At 40.0% G+C, this 20,804-nt stretch overlaps 1 protein-coding gene across 4 annotated transcripts in view; it reads right to left on the bottom strand.

The window, feature by feature from the left end:
* ahnak (AHNAK nucleoprotein) overlaps positions 1-11,887 on the bottom strand; it is a 32,798-nt gene extending 20,911 nt beyond the window's left edge. For 2 of the 4 annotated variants that reach the window (XM_086257984.1, XM_086257983.1), the window contains exons 1-5: positions 11,747-11,885; positions 4,646-4,710; positions 738-794; positions 462-618; positions 123-349 (exon numbers count right to left, since the gene is read on the bottom strand). In XM_086257984.1, coding sequence (XP_086114110.1) covers positions 123-349; positions 462-618 — 384 coding nt within the window. In that variant the 5' untranslated portion in view covers positions 738-794; positions 4,646-4,710; positions 11,747-11,885. Of the gene's footprint in view, positions 1-122; positions 350-461; positions 619-737; positions 795-4,645; positions 4,711-11,746 lie in introns of all 4 variants that reach the window. The other 2 variants (XM_086257982.1, XM_086257985.1) reach the window with 2 other exon arrangements.
* Positions 11,888-20,804: the final 8,917 nt, after the last annotated feature.

Here is a 20,804-nt window from a genome sequence, read left to right as displayed (position 1 = left end):
ACAGCACACCCTGTTTTAGTCCACTAGCTTTCCTGCAGACATATGAGTGATAATGTAGTTGGTTTTTCTTTCGTTTGTTTGGGGGGCTTTTTCCCCTTTTTTGTTTTTTAAAAAGAACTTACAAGAATGATATCTGGACTGGAATCTCCAAAGCGGGTCTTTCCTTCCCATGTAAGGGTGCTGACTGGTGAACGACATGGTGTGCTCAGCGGTGAGTAGTAAGGGGATTTGTCTCCTTTGTTTTGTAGTTTCAGTCCAACCTTGTGTTTGTTCAGTGTCTTTAGTAGCTCTGCTGTTTCTTCAGAACTCATATTTTCAAAGTAGATAGTGGCACCCACAATTTGGTCACCTATGATTTAAGTGGAAGCAGCACAAAAAAACAAAAGAGCAAAAGTCAGCGTGCACATCTTACTAAACATTTGGTGAAAGCTACATATTTGAACAAAAACTGAATTTGTTACCTTCATATACTTTTCCAGACCGTGCTGCTGGTGACTCTCCTTTCACCTCCTTAACAAAGAGCTGTCCTCCACTTGTCTGTTCAATGGTCATGCCAGTTTTGTCAGCACCTTCCCAATCTGGAAAGAGTACCTCCCTTGTCTCCTCTTCGTCAGCCATCTGTAAACATAGCCATAAAAATAGCAGGTTCAACAGAAAAAAATCATAGTTAGTTGGCAAAAACTCTTTACAGCATAAAATATGGAATACTAGTCTTAAACCTTAAATTCCTAAAATACCTTGTTTTTGTTTTCTTCAATTCAAGCCTCGTTGTAGCACAAATTCTCTTTGTTTTCCTGCAAAAACAAAAGACAGACTTTGAACAAATTCTATCCACATCCCACTTTGTAAGGAGCCTGGGTTAAAAGACCCAAAAGTGAACACTAGATGGTGTTAAAACTCCTTCAGACAATATAGCCTATCTAACTATAAGTGCCTTCCCTTCCCTCCAGGATGCACTACGTTTTGGAAACTTGGTTGAAGTCAGACCACTCCCTGCCCTGAGGAAACAGCCAAATCCCCTGCGTACAGATCAACTCAAACATCAATAGAAACAAAAGTGAGGGTCACAGGTACTTTATTTAAAGAAAAAAACCAAAAACACACCAAGGTGGAGAAATGTATGGTAACAAATACATCACCTAAAAGAGTTACTACTCTAATACAGATGTACAACCACAAACACTAATCTAATAGGAAAACAGTTGCACCCTTGTATAGGATCCCACATTAAGCTTGTAGTTCTGTTCAATAACAAGAGCTATGAATTCCTTTTCAGCAATTAACCATAGATTTGTTATTAATTTTTTTATCACTACAGCTGAAAGTTTTTACAAAGCTGATGACAATGATCTACCTCTTTACGCTGTAGTAGCACACATTAGGTTGGGTGAGGCCATCAGAGTACATAAGGTATACATTATACCTTCAAATAATTACCAAATTTACCATATTTATATCACTTTAAATTAGGCCAACTGAAATTCATGCTTAGCTTTTCAACAACTGTCACTATCGCTGTTTGCAATGTAAAAAGATCATCACATCAATGATAAAGTTTGTTGACAACATTACTAGACATGTGTCCACAAACATGCTGACTGGTAATACCCACTCTCCTTTTTGGAACACAGAACCTATTGTTTTGTTAGTACCAAGCTCTCCACCACCCACTCCTCGAAATATACAAAGCTGTTCCACGATGATGTGTCTCTACCAATAGAAAGGGATTTTTATGTTGTTGTTTGTTTTTTTTAAATTCGAGAGAATGTAATGTGATTGGTGACAACACTATTGGAAGTACTTTTTGATTAATGATGTTGCACCACAAGACAGTAGCAAAGCTCTAGTACCACAGTCATTTCAGTGAGACAATCACTACAAATGCCTACTGTTGAGGAGGATTTAACAAAGGTTCTATCGGCCAACAGAAAATGGCAAAAGCCTATTCATAGTTGTGATGAATGAAACAGGATATGAGTCACTTTGGTGATTAGTTTCCTGTGTTTATTGTGATTATGATTAAAAACAAAGATTTAAGGAATAATAACTTGGAAAAAAAATAAGACTGATAATCTTGTCTGACCTTACAAATATATGTATTTTAATGTTAATGTCAATGTGCTAGAAATAATAATATTAGCAGAAAAATTAATATAATTTTACACCACAGTCAAGAACACAGTTACCACACAGGCCACGAATCCCTTCCTCATTCACTGATACTGCCTCTCTGTTATGCAAGATAACAAGTTGCTGGAAACAAGAGGAACCTGAGACGAAGCTAAAGAAGCAACAGTTTTAAGAGGTTTTCTAATATGCATCACTTATTCAGCAGCCATATGCCACTCCTGCCATGCAGCTAAAATGCAGTGTTTCAAACAAATGAGATCGTTAGAAGAAAACAGTTCTGGTGTTTCCTGCAATGTCCAAATTAAGACTGCAGATCTAGGTGGTGCATACAGTTCTGTGTAATATGAACTATTGTCTCAGTTATTTGTAGTCTGTTGATGCCAGTCCTAGGTCACATAACAAGCCCTCTGCAAATTAACACAAGTCAATAAATAGACTGGATCTGCATGGTTGGGAATACTGAAGAAAGCATGCAATGCTTTGAGGTAAAATTAAAATTCTTTGAAAAAATAGCATTTAGCCACTGAGCATGATTATGCCGGAGAATAGGATAATGCTCATTCCAAAGGTGATTCCAGCCGCTTGCAGGTATATAAAACCTGATCTTCACTTTGTTGCTTCATCTGTCCTCCTCCCTTCTTTCTATCACATTGTGCTTTTCCGCATGGCCTCATAGTACCTTGAAACACGAATCTATCAAGACCTCAAGCTGCAACATTATATGCATCAGTTATAGTTGAAATGTGTGAAAACTGAAGGGGTAAAAAAAAACAGTACCAAAAAACACAGCTTTATTTAATTATCTTGGGTAGAGCAAATTCAAATCAGGCCAACTGATGCAGCCATTTACAAAATCTTTAAAGTGTCCTTCAGATCCCACACTCACAGCATTTGGGAGAAATCAAAGGGAATTTGTCTTCCCCATGGGCTCGAACACAGCTCATTTTGCCCGAATATATCCTGTCCTAATCCAGTCAATAAAAACAGACCCAAATAACTGACAAACCTTTCACATGATCTTGTTTTTCTCTTTTGCTAGTCTTATTGGCATTGTACAGATTACTGCTAGATGAGATAATTGTTCAGAAAAAATGTTCACAGGGGAAAAGCATAAGAAATATTATTGGGTTTATAAAAACAGGGTGGGAAGTTAAGAATGCATCCACATTCATACGCATAATCGTGGGACACAACTATCCCTTTATCCCTTCAAAGGTTTATTTTCAAGCATAATCATATAGTTTTGATAAATATTTTGATTTTGGCCTAGCACACAGGCTTACCATGTTTGAACTATTTGGGCCATTGTGTCCTAGACGTTCTGACATATTTCTGGTAGCAAGCTGTGGGGGGAAGCTGAGGCATGCAACAGAAATCAAGGGGGAATTTGAAACACACAGAAAGAGATATAAGGAAAAGAGTATGTTAAAAAAAATTAAAGTGAGGCAATTAAAAAGGGGGGGGGGGGGGGTTGTTGTCAAGCTATGTTATAGAACATTAAAGAAAGGCATCCAAGCAGAACTGAAAAAGTGGGGATTCTCCTCAGAAGCTTACAAGTTCAGAGATATGCATAAGAGAATATTTGCAAAAAGTCCCTGCACTTTTTACTGTCATTACTCAACTTAATCACAATTATTAATTTCTTTGCTTATTTTAAGATAAACTTAGAAAGTAGTGTAATTAAGTATAAACTAAATTAGGAAAATTAACAATTAACCCAAAAAGACCTTATGATTATAAACATATGCCAAATGAATGAGCCCTTGTTCTTGAAATCATAGCAAATGGTCTGGGACTCCAGGAGTTGACAGTACATGACAGTCATTCAGCTCTGTATTCTTTCTCTTTCATTTCTATAACGTGCCTGAGTACCGCTGATCCAATGCCAAATACGAAGGTAGATCAACGGGCTTGTCTGTCATGTTTTATTATGGCTTGGTATGTCTGTCCAGAAGGGGATATGAGCAGCCAGCCAGACAAACAAAAGCTTCTGTTACCTCGAATGCAACCACAGAGCATTTCTGGATATGGATCATTTATACAGTATCATTGGCCTACAAATTTAACACTAATCAGTCAAAGTACTGCTAGTTTTTCCCTACACACAAAAGAAGTAAATTATCTTTGGCGGGCTCTTGACATGGTCGTTTCTCAAGAAGGGAAAAGGGACTTGAGTGAAGCAGGTGGTCACTTTGGGAGGAGGGACGGGATACCAAAAGGAGACACATGGAGCAGAAGCACCCAGGTATCAGGTTTCCACAAGGCAGGCCTTTCACAGCTGAATGACGGCGGCATGACCTTCCAGTTACGTTGGAGGCTTTGCAGCAAACATTCCAAAAGCGGTTTGCAGTCTGACCATAAAATAGATGCTGCTCTGTGGTAACACTGACTAGTTAGTGTTTGAGCAAAGTGATGGTAGTAAGAAAATTGATTTTCTTTTTCTCTCCTTTTTTTATGTAGTCTATCATAGATTTTCTTTGTATCGTTTTCAATATACTTAAGGGCACTCACTTACCTTGGATTGCTCAAGCAAAGCCAAGGAGCTTCAGTTTATTGCTTCTGTTCTTGTATTCTTGACTTCTGTTGAGAAAAAAAAACACAATTAGTATGATTTGTACACAGATTAAGTATTGCTAAGACAGCAAAGAAACCTTTGCTGCTCTCTTTTGCAATAACATTCCATGTTGCTATATAAAGTTGAGTTTCAGTCACATGCTTGACAGATGACAAAAAGCTATGCATGTCTTTTCCACATAGAAGTCCCTGCTATGTTACGAGGTGCATCTCCATATGAATGATAAAGTCAAATGCTGTGGTAGGATTCAGTACTAAGTGATGAAATTTAGCTGTGCTATAGAATGTTAGCCTACACATTAAGAGATGGGAAAGGCAGAACTGAAAAAGTGGGGATTCACTTTAGAAGCTTACAAGCTTACCATACTTATGCATAAGAAAATATTTACAAAAAAGCCCCTGCACTTTTTACTTTCATGACTAGACTTAATCACAGGTATTCATTCCTTTACTTCTTTTTAGATACGTTTATAAAGTAGTCTAATGTAGTAGACTACTGATGCTGATCAATCATCACCTTAAGAGGCTTTAATAATTAACCAACAAGTAGCTGGAAGCAGTGTTGACACTGGTAAGGAAATATGTCTTTTTAAATCAATTTAACCACTTGTTTGTCTCTAAACTAGCCAAACTACAACAAGTAGGTTTGCTAGAAATTGATTAAAAATGAAGAAAATTTGGCTATAGAGGAATTCAGAGAGGAAGTATACTATTAAAAATGCTAATGCATTGATCTGCCTTAGTTTCACTGCTTCATGGAAGACTGTAAAAATATCAAACCACAACAGAAAGGCAGAAATGCGAAGCAATAATAGCAAATATAGCAGCAAAGTTTGTTGCCTAAATTGAATCTATCATTTAAATTCTGAGCATCATTCTTTACACTAAGTCAGTCTTGTGTTTGTGAAAATCAAGGCAAAGCTGAAAATGTGAGACACGTGCTGTAACTAGCCCAACATCTTACAGGTCTTATGCCAATTATTGTGTTATTGTGAAACAAAGCCCTCTTTTTGTCAGTCTCAGTACAAACAGAACCAGACTTGATGTGCGCAGAGACATGCAGCACCAGTGGGAACATGCCCTTCAGGAAAATTCTTCTTCAACCCCATCATTAACTTCCCCCTTCCCAACATTTTATGTTCAATAACCTAAACTGCTCATTACTATATTTGTGAGATGGAACAGTCAGATTTTAATACCTGTGCAATGTAACAAAGCCCCTAACAGTGATGCAAAGTTTAAAAAACGTAGTAAAGTTTGGCCTGTTTTCTGTTGCACCAATAGAATACATAGCTGAGATAAAATACCAGCCAGTAATGGGTTCGCATTACATGTGTGAAGTGAGACTTGCACCACAGCAGCTGTGTATACTCATGCCCCTGTTACTGATTCGGACTGTTATGTCACAGAATACAACAAGGTAGACTAAAGAAAATGTGACACTGTGTTTGCCTTAGTGATAAAGTTATTATATGTGTAAGCTTTTAGGTGTTGTGCTACAACGTCATGATAGAAAATGACGAAATAGGCATATCGGATTTAACAAAATCAAAATATATGAGACAGTTTGCCCCACCCTCTTTACTCAGTGTCTTGGTAAGACCACACACACATAGCACATCTGCAGGTATTTCTGGAAGATAAAATGTGGTCAACAAACAGTGAAGGAAGCAAATAAAAACACGCAGTGCCCAGAAGTACCATACCACAGTCCACGACACAGATCGTGTCGCTTTGCCTCTCGGCTTTACTTGCAGAGGGAGTAGCACAGTGCACAGCCCCACCCAGGCCTCCAGTCACACATTCCTTGATAGAGCCCTCAGGCCAGCTGGAAGAAAGCCCAACCTCTTCTACAGTGACTAACTCCAAAGAAATGTCCTCCTTCTGACACTAACTCTAGCTTTATTTTGTGCTGCCCACCCCGCACACAGCTGGAGTGCCCACCCACCTGCAATGAGTCCACCACACACCCCCAACCTCCAGGTTCCACTCAAACAAGCAAAAATGCAACGTTAAGTCAGCAGTGCATCTGTGATGGCACCCTAAGACGTGTGTCAAATGTGCATTGAGAGGTTACATTTGTGTCTTTTGGCTTAACATGCGCTTCACTGACGCAGTAAACAGCAGCCAGCTCATCACCCCATCACTTAAAAAGAGACATGCCTCCAAACCTGGACTGTTAACTTTCATACTTTGTGCTTAAGTAGGTCAATACATTCTGGAAACTGATCAAAGCAGCTTTAGTCCGTCTACCAATTTGATTGCCAAATCCAATCAATTTAGTAATGAGAAAAGAGGAGCAATGTGACAATGATTAAGGCTCAATTTCAGAGTGTATCACACAGAGTGGAGCTCTGATAAAATTTGATTATGAGCAGATAAAAAGACCTCAGTACAGCAAGGCAGATACGGAGAGAAGACCAGTGACCTAATCAGTCTTGTTGTCAAAACAAAACAGACTCTCTTTCCCCCCCTGCTGCATTGTATTTAGACACAGCAAAAGCGAAGAAATACCAAAGAAGACAGCAGTATCTGGCCTTCAATGTTCCTTCACAAAAGCAGATAGGACGTGCACGTGTGACGTGTATAAAAGGAACGAGAGTCAAAATAATTGGTTGTTTTCTGCACTCCATAGTCCACATAGCCCTGAAGCAAACCACAAGTCCAACATAAGACTAAAGCCTGCCCACTGACGCTAACTTGGCCTGCTTCTGATTAAGCCATTGTGACTTTGGCAGGAGTCATGCACCAAATGGAAAAATTGAAGAAACTCTTAAAATCCTCCTCTCTTGCTCTTAAAAAATCAGAAATGAGGGGTTGCATTTGAAGCATACTTCAGCTTTGCCTTGATTTTCACATACTTTTTAAGCTCTGCACAGTTCTGTCATAACTGCTTGTTCTCTATTACACACCAAGACATTTAAGACCTCAGTTTTAATTTCCTCTCTCGAGGGTTCTTACAGGTTTTTTAGAGATCCTGTTCCTTTGCATTCCTATTTTTTGCATTCCTATTATTACACCAAGAACTGCCTTTGAGATTGTATATGTAACACTGTGCTATAGACAAAAAACTTGATTTGATTTGAAAAAAAAAAAAGCTTATTCAAACTATTTTTTAAGATCTGTTCTGCTATTAAATGAGAAGTGATCCTGGGCTAATGCCCAACAATAGTTTCAGTGGCATGACTATCAAGCAGCTAGGATGTAAATTTTGAACTGGCATAACAAGTTAGACCAAAGAGAAGCGCCAAGTTTGAACAGATCAGCCATATAAAAAGAACATCACAAGAGGCTTACTGACACATTAAACAGGTCACGCCAAAAAATTGCCACGCTTAGTTTAACATGGCAATATATTCAGCTGCTGCTTGAATGAGAGCAAATACAAGTCCATTCACGGAACAGGGGACAAGGTTATGAGTAGGAGTTAGGTGGCAACCATAGCAGCAGAATGTATATATAGATGTGAGACTTCCTTTGCTGTAAGAACCTGAAGCATAAACAGAGCATCAGGATTGTACTTTCAATTCACACTTCTATTTAGACCACACGAGAGTTCCATCCTCGAATATCTTGTGCCAGATAAAGAAAAACCATGTTGAATGTATTTCTCAGTTTACATTCCAAGCATGGTTGCCCTGACATTTAGGGCATGTATCTCCAAGTAGTGCTTAGTAACAGATGGCTTTTGATATTTTTATATAGGAGATGTTTGGAGGAGTACTGGTGCGAGTTCTTGCTTTATCAGACAGAAATGATTCACGCCCTTTTTGAGCTCCATGCTTGGGAAGGTCCCACATTGCTAAAATCTACAGTGAAATAGTCTGAATTGCATGCAGGTGCGTGGTTGCCACAGAATTATTTGTGACTTATTGTGACTATTTCATCGCAAATTTAAAATAACTGTTTCTCAAAAACAAGACAAGCTAATGATAGGCGCTCCACAGAGAATACTGAGTACACACTGAAACATTCCAGCAGTGGGTGAGTGAGAAGGGCGTGGCTGCTGGGTGGATTGCCTAGAAAGACGTTCTGAAATTGCACACTATGGTTAAATTTTTATTTGCAACTTTAGGGAAGAAAAATGTTGCTCATTGAAAATCTTCTCACTCTATACATTTTGCATTGTTTTATCCAACCAATATCCAGGGTGTGCGTCTACGGAGTCGTCCGGAATGCTTGGTTTCGTAATGAAAGCCAAGTGTGAAAAGGATACGCTATAGTTTGTTCGAAACCACCACGCTTTCTTTCAGCTTACTGAACACCCCCCGCCCCACCTCTTCAACCACCCGCTCAACAAACCCATGAGGAAATAGCAGAGGAAGCATGCCAGAGACCAGTTTCCTTGCATTTTATACTGGAACATATGAGTAACACCATTCCTCGCGCCTGTGCTGTCAGTCAACACTGCGAGAATACGCAGTTGCGCTGGCAGAGAACTGCGATAAGCATCTCAACACTGTCAAGGCTCCAAACTGTCATGCGGCATGCTCTTCTTCCAGTTCTTCCTACTAACGACGCTGGTTGTCACATGGGTGAGAAGAGCCGCAACATCGGAGTGAAAGAAAAAGAAAAATGTGATCAATGAAGCTTTAAAATTTCAAGGTGTGCTTTTTGGAATTCCAAGTGACCTACATTGCTAGGTGACAAAATAATGTACCCTCTGTACTGCTGCACTGGTAGACAGAGCAAGTATTTAGACAAACAGTATCCACCCCAGGCCAAGATGAGGCCCTGTTAACTGACGAGCATTTCAGCTTTGGGGCGGTTAGGAGCAGCTCTGAATGTTTGAGCAGCTGAAATATAAATCACGCTTCAAATTTATTATGTTTAAGGTCCACACCCTCTCTTGAAGCAAAACTCTACACCTGAAATATCATGTTTAGTTTGGTTATTCACACCGTATTATCACCAAGTAAAGCTAAAAACGCTAAACATAATGCCGATTAAATGACAATCACTACATTTGGCCCTTTAAGCAGCCTGTGTTATAATCAATCACCTTGACTAGAGCAATTTGAGAAATGCCACACATGTACAGCTGTGGGTCACCCAGTGTGAGTTAAGTGCACGTTGTAGAAAAGACTACGCAGAGCAGGGCAAAAATCAGCTCTCGCTAACCCTCCTCTAAAGTGACTTTTGGGTGTGGCAGGAGGGAGCTGCAGAGGACACGCAACAGCACAATGAAATTTGACTTCCAAGTGAGATTAAACAAAGGATCTTTCTGAACTCCTGATTCTCAACTTATACACCCACTTAACATAAAATATAGGCAGCACTACATGCAGTGATTCTACTTTAAACCACAGCTGAAATGATGCCATTTTAGGCTTTAAATATATTATGGGAAAGAAAATAATCCCCTGACTTTAGGGTTTCAGAAATGCCTCTTTTTCTTTTCCCCAAACGTGCAAAGTCTCAGCTCTTCCCCCTGCTCTGCCTCAAACCTGGTTTCAATTAGCTTGTCTTTCCAAACCACTACATTCCATTACTCCCCTCCTCAACCCCCTGCCCCGCCCATCCCCCCCTCACCAACTCACTCCATGACTCTCTTTCCCTGTCTTCCTCCCTTCTTCTCCCCCTGCACACCCTGGCCAGGAGCCCAGGTTGAGAGACCCATGGTAAAATAGACAAAGACAAATCTTTCTCTGCTCAAGACCTTAAAAAGTAAGTCATGAAATGCATATATGCCTCAGAGCCAAGCAGCAGTGAAAGTTTTCAACTTCATGTTGCGCAACACAAACCAAAAAGGTTTTGTTCAAAAGCTGATACATATTTAGCCAATAAACGGAAGCAGTTTGCATTTAAAAATATAATACTTTTTGTATCTCTCTCTCTCTCTCTATATATATATATATATATATAGAGAGAGAGAGAGAGAGAGAGAGAGAGAGAGAGAGAGAGAAAGAGAGAGAGAGAGAGAAAGAGAGACCACCAACCAACAACACAGTGAATCCAGTGAAAAGACATAGAAAAAGCCATAATCATGACTTTTCTGTCTTCGCCAGCACACCCTTAGTATCCCACAAAGGACATTTAAATGTAATTTGCTGAGACCCGCTGCAAAAAACTGTCTGTAGCGTGGATGGTTTTCCTTTTTTTCACTGGCACTAAAGGGTGTGCCACTGTGAGGAGACAGCAAACAAAAAGGGAGGGAGAGAAAAAAAGAAGGGGGAGGAGAGAGGGGGGATCCACACCCAAAGTTGTTGCTGTACACTCTCATAGGGAAGTAGTAGTAACTTTTTAAACTTCCATTTCTTGGCAAACGACATTGGATTAGATAAGAGAGACATCTGAGCGATAACATCAACACTGTCAACAATCATTTCGGCACCTCTTTGATATAACTTTAAAATGTGGGTTATTGAGGTCCTGTACAAAAGAAAAAGTCCCACTCACTATGCAAAGTACATCTACACATCCACACTGCACAAAGGTGAAATAACTACACAAATGTAGCTATTCTTATTTGTTATCTCTAAGAAGGATCAAAATCATCTAAAGGCAATAAAGTATATAGCCATGAATGACTTATATGCTTCTTAGTAAACTGCACAACTTCAATCTAGTCTGCATTCATGTGGTGGGTGTGTACCCACACCCTCATCTCCTGTCCTGCTCTATTTTAATTAAATATTTATCATGTATGAATGTTTTCACACAAAGTTACTGCCACTCTACATATTTACAATGAAAACAAATAACACTGTTTAGGCAAGATGCTCCTATGCAAAAACATTCCCTTAGGGGAAAATAAAAAGTCCTTGAAAAACTCTGGAGACAAGTTTTCTAGTCATATAAAACAACTCATAATAATCTTACAATGATAAACACGCTCACTGCAAGTGCCTGGTGCTATGAACAAGAATGCTGGACAGATAACTGTGACGCCTTTGCAAGTTAGTTATTTAAACTCTGGCCAAGTTGGAACGACTGATTTGTTGTCTTGCAGCAGAGTTGTTAAAGTTCAGAAACCGAAAGAACAGTTTAAAAAAAAACTTTTAACTTCAATTAAAGAAAATAAAAAAGTGTGCAGCTTTACCTGTGCGCAGCCTTAGCGCCCTAGAAGCCTCACGCCTGCTTGAGCATCCTTGAAAACTTCTCCACTTCTCCTCACTCCAAGAAAAACACTTTCACACTGTCACGCCTTCGCAGTCTGCTAGGACTCTGTCAGTCTTTTTCGATTTCTTGATCAACCAGATTTCCAGGGCGTTTTCTGCCCCCTCTCTCTCCCTCCCTCCACTGAGTTGATTTTAACCTCTTTTTTTCTGAGTGGCTGCTAGTCTGGGCTGAGCAGAGTGGTTGGACAGGGAGCTGGGCTGGGCTCCTGGTTAGCAGAGGGAGGGGAATCCAGGGGAGGGGACCCGTGTACGGGGAGTGGTCCTTAGTGTTCATGGGACCACCCACTGCTTCACAAAGACGGTTGCAAAGACATGCAACAGGAAAAGTGAGCTCTGCTTGAAAAAAAGAACTTTCAACACTTAAATGTCAGGTTTTCAAACTCTTGTTATCCGAATGTAATCAGCACTATGTAACAAATTATTCAGGCAAGAAACTTGTACTGTTTTTATCATGATTTTTCTGTTTAAAACAGCTTTTTGCCCACTTCAGTTTTTGTTCTACAGTATAACAATGAAGTACACAGAGAAGAAGAGATGCACTCCACAAAATGGTTATCATGACAGACAATGACATCAACATGTTATTAAAACATTTACACTGCCGCACATAAACTGACACAAAGCTATCATTACCAAAATGGTTCGGGACGACGGCCTTTAGTTAAACACAAAAGGCAAGGTGTCTATTTACAAGACAGGATTTACAGAAGTCTGTCGCTTTAATGGGGCCCACCCTGTGCTAGTGAACTGCAGTAGCAATATAATTTATATTAAATAATTTTTGCATCTAATTTGGACATTAAAATGTATTCCACATTTTCACTGTGCTTTACACAGGTTGTTGTTGTTTTTAGCTCACTTTCATACGCTGAAAACTGTAGTTGCAGTAGTCATTGCTGTAATTGTCTGTGTGCTGTATGTTGAGTGTGTCACATGAAAGTTTATTTTTAGAGTGAAACTGCTAATGTTAAGCTTAAAGTCCTAGATTAATGTCAGAGTACTTCTTTTACATCCCACTGTGTTAAAAGTACTGCAAAGCCAAACACTGAACGTTATGAATTAAAACCAAAACATTCTAAATGATCATAGCTATGAAATGTTTCAATGTGGTATGCAGACACGCAAAGCGATGGCATGATAGCTTGTTACGAGAGTCACTGGGCGGTTCCTCTGACAAATCATACTGGGATTATGGGTATGGCTGTGTCACCAACAGGCTTATAGATGAGAACATCTGATAAGCCATGACTAACACTATGTTTTAAAAAAAGGTATTCCCATCCATTTTTGTTCCCAGTGTACACCAGCAGCTTTGTTAAATGAACTTAAGTACTCCCCTCAAGGACATGTTTCGAAAAGTGTTTATTTGGGCGTTCCTAACGCTACTAATGCAAGTGTGAAAGCTGTTACTACAGTGTTTAGCAGAGCAGAATTTATAACTTATGTGCTGGTTTCTTGTAGCTCACCACAAGCTAACCTTTACCATCACTTATCCATTATTTTTATTTTTATCCTATTGTATATATCAAATCAAATCAAATCAAATCACTTTTTATTGTCACATCACATGTGCAGGCACACTGGCACAGCACATGCGAGTGAAATTCTTGTGTGCGAGCCCCACAAGCAACAGAGATGTGCAAACACAACAACACAAACGAGCAAAATACAAGAATGGCCAACCTGAAACTAATAAATATATGTACAATATATAATAGTGTATGCATTTCTGGATGTGTATACTAAATATTTTCCTACGTGTGTGTGTGTGTGTGTGTGTGTGTGTGTGTGTGTGTGTGTGTGTGTGTGTGTGTGTATGTATACACATTTTTACAAATTAAATAGTAAAAAAAATAAAATAAAATAATAATAATAATAATAATAAAATATATAAAATATACAGAGTTGAATATGTGCAAAACAAGTGGCATTTATATACAGTGTGGAGTGCATAATGTTGAAGTTCCAGTAGTGAAGCTGAGGTGTCTATGACGTGTTCAGCAGTCTGATGGCCTGATGGAAAAAGCTGTCTCTCAGTCTGCTGGTACGGGACCGGATGCTGCAGAACCTCCTTCCTGATGGAAGCAGTCTGAACAGTTTATGGCTGGGGTGACTGGAGTCCTTGATGATCCTCCCCGCTTTCCTCAGGCACCGCTTCCTGTAGATGTCTTGGAGGGAGGGAAGCTCACCTCCAATTATCCGTTCAGAGCACCGCACTACTCGCTGGAGAGCTTTGCAGTTGTAGGCGGTGCTGTTGCCATACCAGGTGGTGATGCATCCAGTGAGGATGCTCTCAATGGCACAGTGATAGAAGGTCCTGAGGATGCGGGGGCTCATGCCGAATCTTTTCAGTCTCCTGAGAAAGAAGAGGCGCTGCTGCGCCTTCTTCACTGTTTTGTTTGTGTGTACTGACCACGTAAGATCCTCAGCCAGGTGTACGCCAAGGAACCGGAAGCTGCTCACTCTCTCCACAGCAGCGCTGTTGATGGTGATGGGGGTGTGTACTTCTCTGCACCTCCGGAAGTCCACTATCAACTCCTTTGTATATATATATACATTTCATTCTATTGTATATAGTATTTTATTCTATTCCATTCTATTCTATTCTGTACAGTTGTGTACAGTATCTTATTCTTATTGTATTCCAGTGTTCTCTAATTTTATATACAACTATATATAACTTTGCACTGTTCACTTTCTGCTAGACAAAACAAATTTCCCACGTGTGAGACTAATAAAGGTTATTTTATCTTATCTTATCTTATTACTCTTGGCTGCTTTTACCATCTAGCATAGCTGTATATAGCTATGGATATTTTGTGCCACATGCTTTTATCAGTAACAGTAATTTTGGAGGGTTGTGGATTTTTTGCCAGTCTTGGTAGCTGGGGACCTCCGTCAGGACCTCAACTCCTGGCCGCCACACGGCTACGGTGCCTCCTGCGGGTGTTGGGCCTGCAGGAAGATGAGTCCATGTCCCTTTTTCGGGCTGTGCCCGGCCGGGCCCCATGGACTAAGGCCCGGCCACCAGACGCTCGCCCTCGGGTACCCTCCCCAGGCCTGGCTCCAGGGCAGGGAGGGTGAACTGCTCCCTCTGAATCGCTCTTTGTCTTGTCCCTCACCCAGGACCAATTTGTCATGGGAGACCCTACCAGGGGGCAAAAGCCCCCAGACAACATAGCCCCTGTGATCCCTGGGACACACAAACCCCTCCACCACGATAAGGTAGCGATTCACGGAGGACAGGAGGCAGGGAGGAGGCCCCAGGGCAGACCCAGGACACGCTGGAGAGATTATATCTCTCGGCTAGCCTGGGAACACCTTGCTGTTTCCACGGACAAGCTGGAGGAGGTGGCTGGGGAGAGGGAAGTCTGGGTTTCTCTGCTTGGGCTGCTGCCCCCGTGACCCCGCCCCAGATAAGCGGAAGAAAATGGATGGATGGGATTTTTTGTTTGGGTTTTTTAGGGGGAGTATATGTGTGCATCCAGTTTTGAAAATAGAATTCATATGTGGGTTGTGGATGCACATGTGTGTTTTAAGTGTACACATGTGCGTCTCCCCTTCTCACAACAGTGTCTAGTGTCTTTGAAATTCCTGCAGTGTCCTTCTCAATATGCCACACCCATACTCAGCGAGATGAAGGCAACATGCAAGGAATAGATTACATACAGAGGAAGTTACTGTGTTGTTTTTGTTGGGAGTGAACCGGGGAGTGGTACTCACACGCTTGTGCTTGTGCGCGCACACACGCATATTTTAATGTTACTACACTAGAAACTTTGAGTCAGGAGATCTCAGATTTTGTTTTGTTGCGAAAACAGGGTGCAGCTCTCCCACAAAAAAGAAGGCCCGCTGTTTGTGCGCAGACGTGTGTAGATGTCTGTAATTGTGAGCACACTGAGATAAAAGTGGAGAAATAACACCAAACATGTGCAAGACATGCAGAGATCCTAAAGAACTGTGTATAAAGTGGGGTAAAGCTTTACACTTTGGGATGGAACAGTGTTTAAAAATGTTCAGGGGAAGTTTCAAAAGAGTTTTTTTCAAAAGTTTCAAAAAGAAAAACGTTACTTTAGTGTTTAAAGTATACTGTGTGTATGAGTGCACAACTACTAAAGCAATCATCTAGTGCTTATAGTATTTTCCACAGAATTTAACGTTTTAACTTGAACAGAATAAGATTTCACCCACTTTCGAAGTACAGCGCCTATTTGATTCCCTTTCTTGCCAACGGGGTGTGGCCTTTAAAGAACAGTCTTAGCTACCAGAAAATGCTGATTCCAGACAGACAACTCCTGTTATGTGTCTGCTAGCAATCAGGATTACTCCTGTCAAAAACGATGCACTGCTCACAAACTTTTCAGTAGGAGTTAAATGTTTACAGTTATTTAATAACTCATCAGTAAATCATATCATTGGTTATTTTTTCAGATACTCATGACGTTTATCTATAATACAGGTGTTCACATATAAATTTCTTATAAATATATCTGCTTTTATTCTAAATGAACTCACTGCAGCAGGTCAGAGGGAGACAAAGATAAGCAGAGCAGTCAGTTAGCTCTGGGACAACTCAAATGTGGACTGTTCAAACTGGATAATTGTGAAATGTGCTAAATATCTTCCATGCTCTTGCAAAGTCAATGTCCTCTGTGTATCACTGTTTTGTTGCAGATCACTCACTTGAATACAAGGATATGTGGGAATGGGTGTGTTTCCTGGCTCTAGGTGTGTCAGCCAGTGTGAACCAGCGCAAATAGCTTGGCTCAGACGCACGATGAGTCACAGCCCATGACTACAATGAAAACATGGGCAGCTCAGACTGCAGAGAGGAGTAAAATCAGAGGATTAGATTGGGATGGACGGTTGAATAAATGTGTGTGTGCTTGTGTGCGTATGTGTGTGTGTCTGCGTGTGATTGTTTGTGTGCGTGTTATGAATAATTTCTCCCGCAGGATAAGTGAAGTCACATGCCACTGGCCTAACTGTAACTTGTGATATGACTGAATAAAAGTAACATAACAACCAGACAAAATAACTTTTAATCTATCAAATTTCTTTCAGCAGCTGTTTGGACCTGCCTATAGGTAAGAAGGTGTGAGTAGAACACCTGATTGTGCAACACAGGCTTAATCATACACAATGGACTGATCTCAATCAATGATTTCCAACCACATATCAGGTTTTTAAACTGAATGAACACATAACTCCAATTTTAGCCAAACTACATTGGCTCCCTGTTAAATATTGCATAGATTTTAAAATTCTTTTGTTCACTTTTAAAATTCTAAATAATTTAGCGCCCGCCTATCTCTCTGAACTACTCCACTTATACAATCCCAACAGAGCACTTAGATCATCCAATCACATGCTCCTTGCACAACCTAGGTCTCGAATGAAGTCGAGAGGAGACCGGGCCTTTGCAACCGTGGCACCCAGATTCTGGAATAACCTCCCTGTACATATTCGTACTGCCGAGTCTATCCAGTCTTTTAAATCACGTCTTAAAACTTATCTTTTTACTTTGGCTTTTGATTCTAACTAATTGGCTGTTTTAGGTTATTGTGTTGTTACCTATTGTTTGTTGTCCTGTTTTATTGTTTGTTTTAATTGTCTCGTGTTTTTACTGACTGTGAAGCACTATGGTCAACACTGTTGTTTTAATATGTGCTATATAAATAAATTTTGATTTGATTTGATTTGAATGGATGGTATAATGGCTTTGAAAGCTGCAAATAAAATGTAGTATACGATGGAAAAAGAGAAAGATTTTATAGTATATCTGTAAAAAATAAATCACAAATATTGAAGGAAACTATGATCTTAGATTCAGACCATGCCAGCAGTGTACTGTAAGTATCTTGTTTGTAGGTATTGAGATGATTTTCAAGATATGATAAATGTCTATTCCAGAGCACATTTAAGAATATAACTCAATGTTTGCTGCTTTTTATTTCTAGAGACATTGTCAAAATGCTTCTGTTATGATTTTTTCAAACTTCTGTTAAATAAGTGGACGAAGATGGATGGATGGATGGATGGATGGATGGATGGATGGAGTATTCAGTGTAATGACTAACCATCCCTGGCAGTAATCCCAGAAAAAATGAGAAAAAAAGAAATTCAACGCATCTATTTGACGACAAGATTACTTTCTGTAGTTTTGCTTGCTTGAAAAGTTTGCTCAAAAGTATTTTAAAAGCCTGGTTTGCATTCAGAGAGCTTATCAAAAGCAGGCGGTCAGTACGCAGAAAGTGAGCAAATAGAAGTTCTTTGTAGCTTCATTAGATTTTTTTTACACAATGCAACATTGTCGATATTGTGTTGAGTGTTTTTCCAGCCAATGCTGAAGACAGAGTGAGATAAACATTGTCAAAGAGGCATTGTCAGTAGTGGAGAATGTCAAAAGAAATTCACCACAAATTCCACTTGTGTTTTTGGTGAATGAATGCACTATTGTAGAAGATGAGTTCAAAATAACTGCAAAAATAATCAGAACAAACACTGACCTGTCTTATGTTCCTACAGCTGCTGCCAGTTTCTTTTTATTTACTTATTTAGGATGTTTTATCTTTTTCTATGGTTTGATTCTGAAAGCAAATCAAATTGAAGTAAGAACTTCTTTAAGGAAAACACCCACTAAATCTAAAAGAATTGTATTCTATTGCACTGCTAAAGAATAAAAAATTTTTTAATAAGTTATTAATATAGGCACCCTCTGCAATTATACTGTGCGCAAAAAATAATTAAGTATAATGACAATATTTGTTAAGTTTAGTTTAATAAAGAGAGATCATGAGAAGGAATTAAACATGATTTATTGATGTATAGAATTAAATTTGAGGTATTTGCCAGTTAGACTCCAATGGCCATCCCAGCTGTGATTTTGATTAGGGCAGGACCCACCAGAGTCTAGACGCTGGTGGTGGAGATGGAGGCATGAATGGAGCCTCAGTGATGAGGGAAAGAGGGTGATGGGGAAAGAGGTGTGTTGCACAAAGGCGTCTGCAAGGAAGAATGATGGATGCGCAGGAAGATTTAAAGCACGCAGAGTGAAAGCTGATTGGCCTGAAGAAGGCCGGCAGAAAGATGATTGGGGTAGACCAGTGATGTCACCGTCACCTTGACTGCCAATACCTGGGAAGCAGTCAGATGTGTGACTACAGATCTTCTTGTACAGCTACAAGCATTTCACCCCCATGTCATACTGTGTATGGTTGTGTGTGTGTGACAAATAAAATTTGAATTTGTATTTTGAATTCTTTATTGAACTAATGCATAAGCTTCATTTCAATAAGGAGAGATCATTAGAAGGAACTGAACATGATTTATTGATGTAGAAAATACAATTTGAGGTATTTGACTGTCAGACTTCGATGGCCAATTACAGCAGAACAGAATCCCAGAAGTGATAGGTATTAGGGCAGGATACCCAAAGAAAAGAACGCATTCTTGCCGTGGCAGGAAGATCTGATCTATAGGGAATGGAACATATGAATTTATGAAGCAGCAGAGTAGAAATTGAGCCTGCGACAAGACTCGAGGGCCATCGGGGGCCAGGAGGGTGGAGAGAAATTGTAATAAGGCATGAGGACAGACTAGAGCTAAGACAGGGACGTAGATCCTTTGATTTGGCTCAGAGCTGAGGTACGACAGGAGAGATACAGAGAGTTAGTGATAAGGCTGAGAGCTGGCAAAGGAGACAGGAGAGATTGAAGGGCAGAGAGGAGAGGCTGCCAGCTTAGGGGCACTGGAGGCCAACCTGCAGCAGAAAGATGATAGGAGACAAGAAAGGGTTGCAAAATGCAGGAAAGAGAAGAGCCTGCATTAAGACTCAGAGCCGCTGTTGGCCAATAGAGAGCAGAGAGCCTACAATAAGACAGAGAGTTGCACAGACAGGAGAGAAAAGAGCCTGCATGGAGGCGCGGGCTGGCCAACAGAGAGCAGAGGGCCTGCAAAAGGCTGAAAGTTGCAAGACAGGAAACAGTAAGCCGATAATCACCAACATGTGAACGACAAGAGAGATTTACCTAACCAAAGCTTCCTGGAATAACAGAAAGAGGCTAAGGGTTTTGTTTGTTTGTTTGGGGTTTTTTTTATTATATAAGGTTCACTATAGTGGACTGAATGAACTTCCGTATAAATGGCTTATGCAGATGTAAAAATCAAAGCTAAACATATCACCCTATTAAGAAAAAAGAAAACAGGCTCCGCCCCCTCACCTGAATTCCACACATAAACTTTGATCAGTTTCATATTACTTGGTATTGAAAAACTGAAACGTCAGTAATTATTGCAAAGACCAAAGCCTGACCTGACCTATCCGGGTCTAGCTTTGCTAAATACAACTCATGACTCTCAGAGATTTAAAAAAAAAAAAAAAAAAGGCATTTATCTGCACAGTTAGTTTAAGGCATGACCCAACTGAAAAATTTGAAACAAATGGGGGTATGTTGCGAATGCTGAGCAGACACAGTTCATGCTTTAGTAAAGAAAAACCACTGCAGGCAAGAGAATGTCTAACCTGAACACCCCTCTTGCCTCTGCAATGGTGGACAGGGTCTGCACCTTTATAACTGTGGCTAGATTTCACTATATGTCATATCTGTAAGGTTTTGAATAGCAAAGTGACTTGAGCCAAATTTGCCCACTTTTTAGTTGGCTACTCATACAGAACATGTGGACTACTGCCACATGAGCTAAAGAGAGGAATCCTCACCTTCTGCTTACAGGAGTGGGATGCAATATAATGAGAAAACTAACTTGAATGTGTTGGTGCAAGTGCTGCAAACTTAGCTGCGGAGGATTCGCTAGAGTTGCTGCAGATTTAACTCTAGATGAATGTGAATGATCAGGCTGAGTGATTAGACTGGGAATTTTAGCTTCTTACCAAGCTTTGAACTTATGAAATTCCACTAGAATGTGTTTTCAGTATCAGCCAAAGCAAAAAGTTAAATGAGATGTCATGCAAATAACCAC

The sequence above is a fragment of the Aulonocara sp. 'chitande type north' Nkhata Bay genome, linkage group LG2, assembly GCF_057382095.1.
Source record: "Aulonocara sp. 'chitande type north' Nkhata Bay isolate Kocher_YH1m ecotype deep benthic linkage group LG2, A_spYH_male_GT1.1, whole genome shotgun sequence".
NCBI lineage: Eukaryota > Metazoa > Chordata > Actinopteri > Cichliformes > Cichlidae > Aulonocara > Aulonocara sp. 'chitande type north' Nkhata Bay.
The sequence above is the reverse complement of the archived record's forward strand: the minus strand, read 5'-3'. Positions and strand labels throughout refer to the sequence as shown.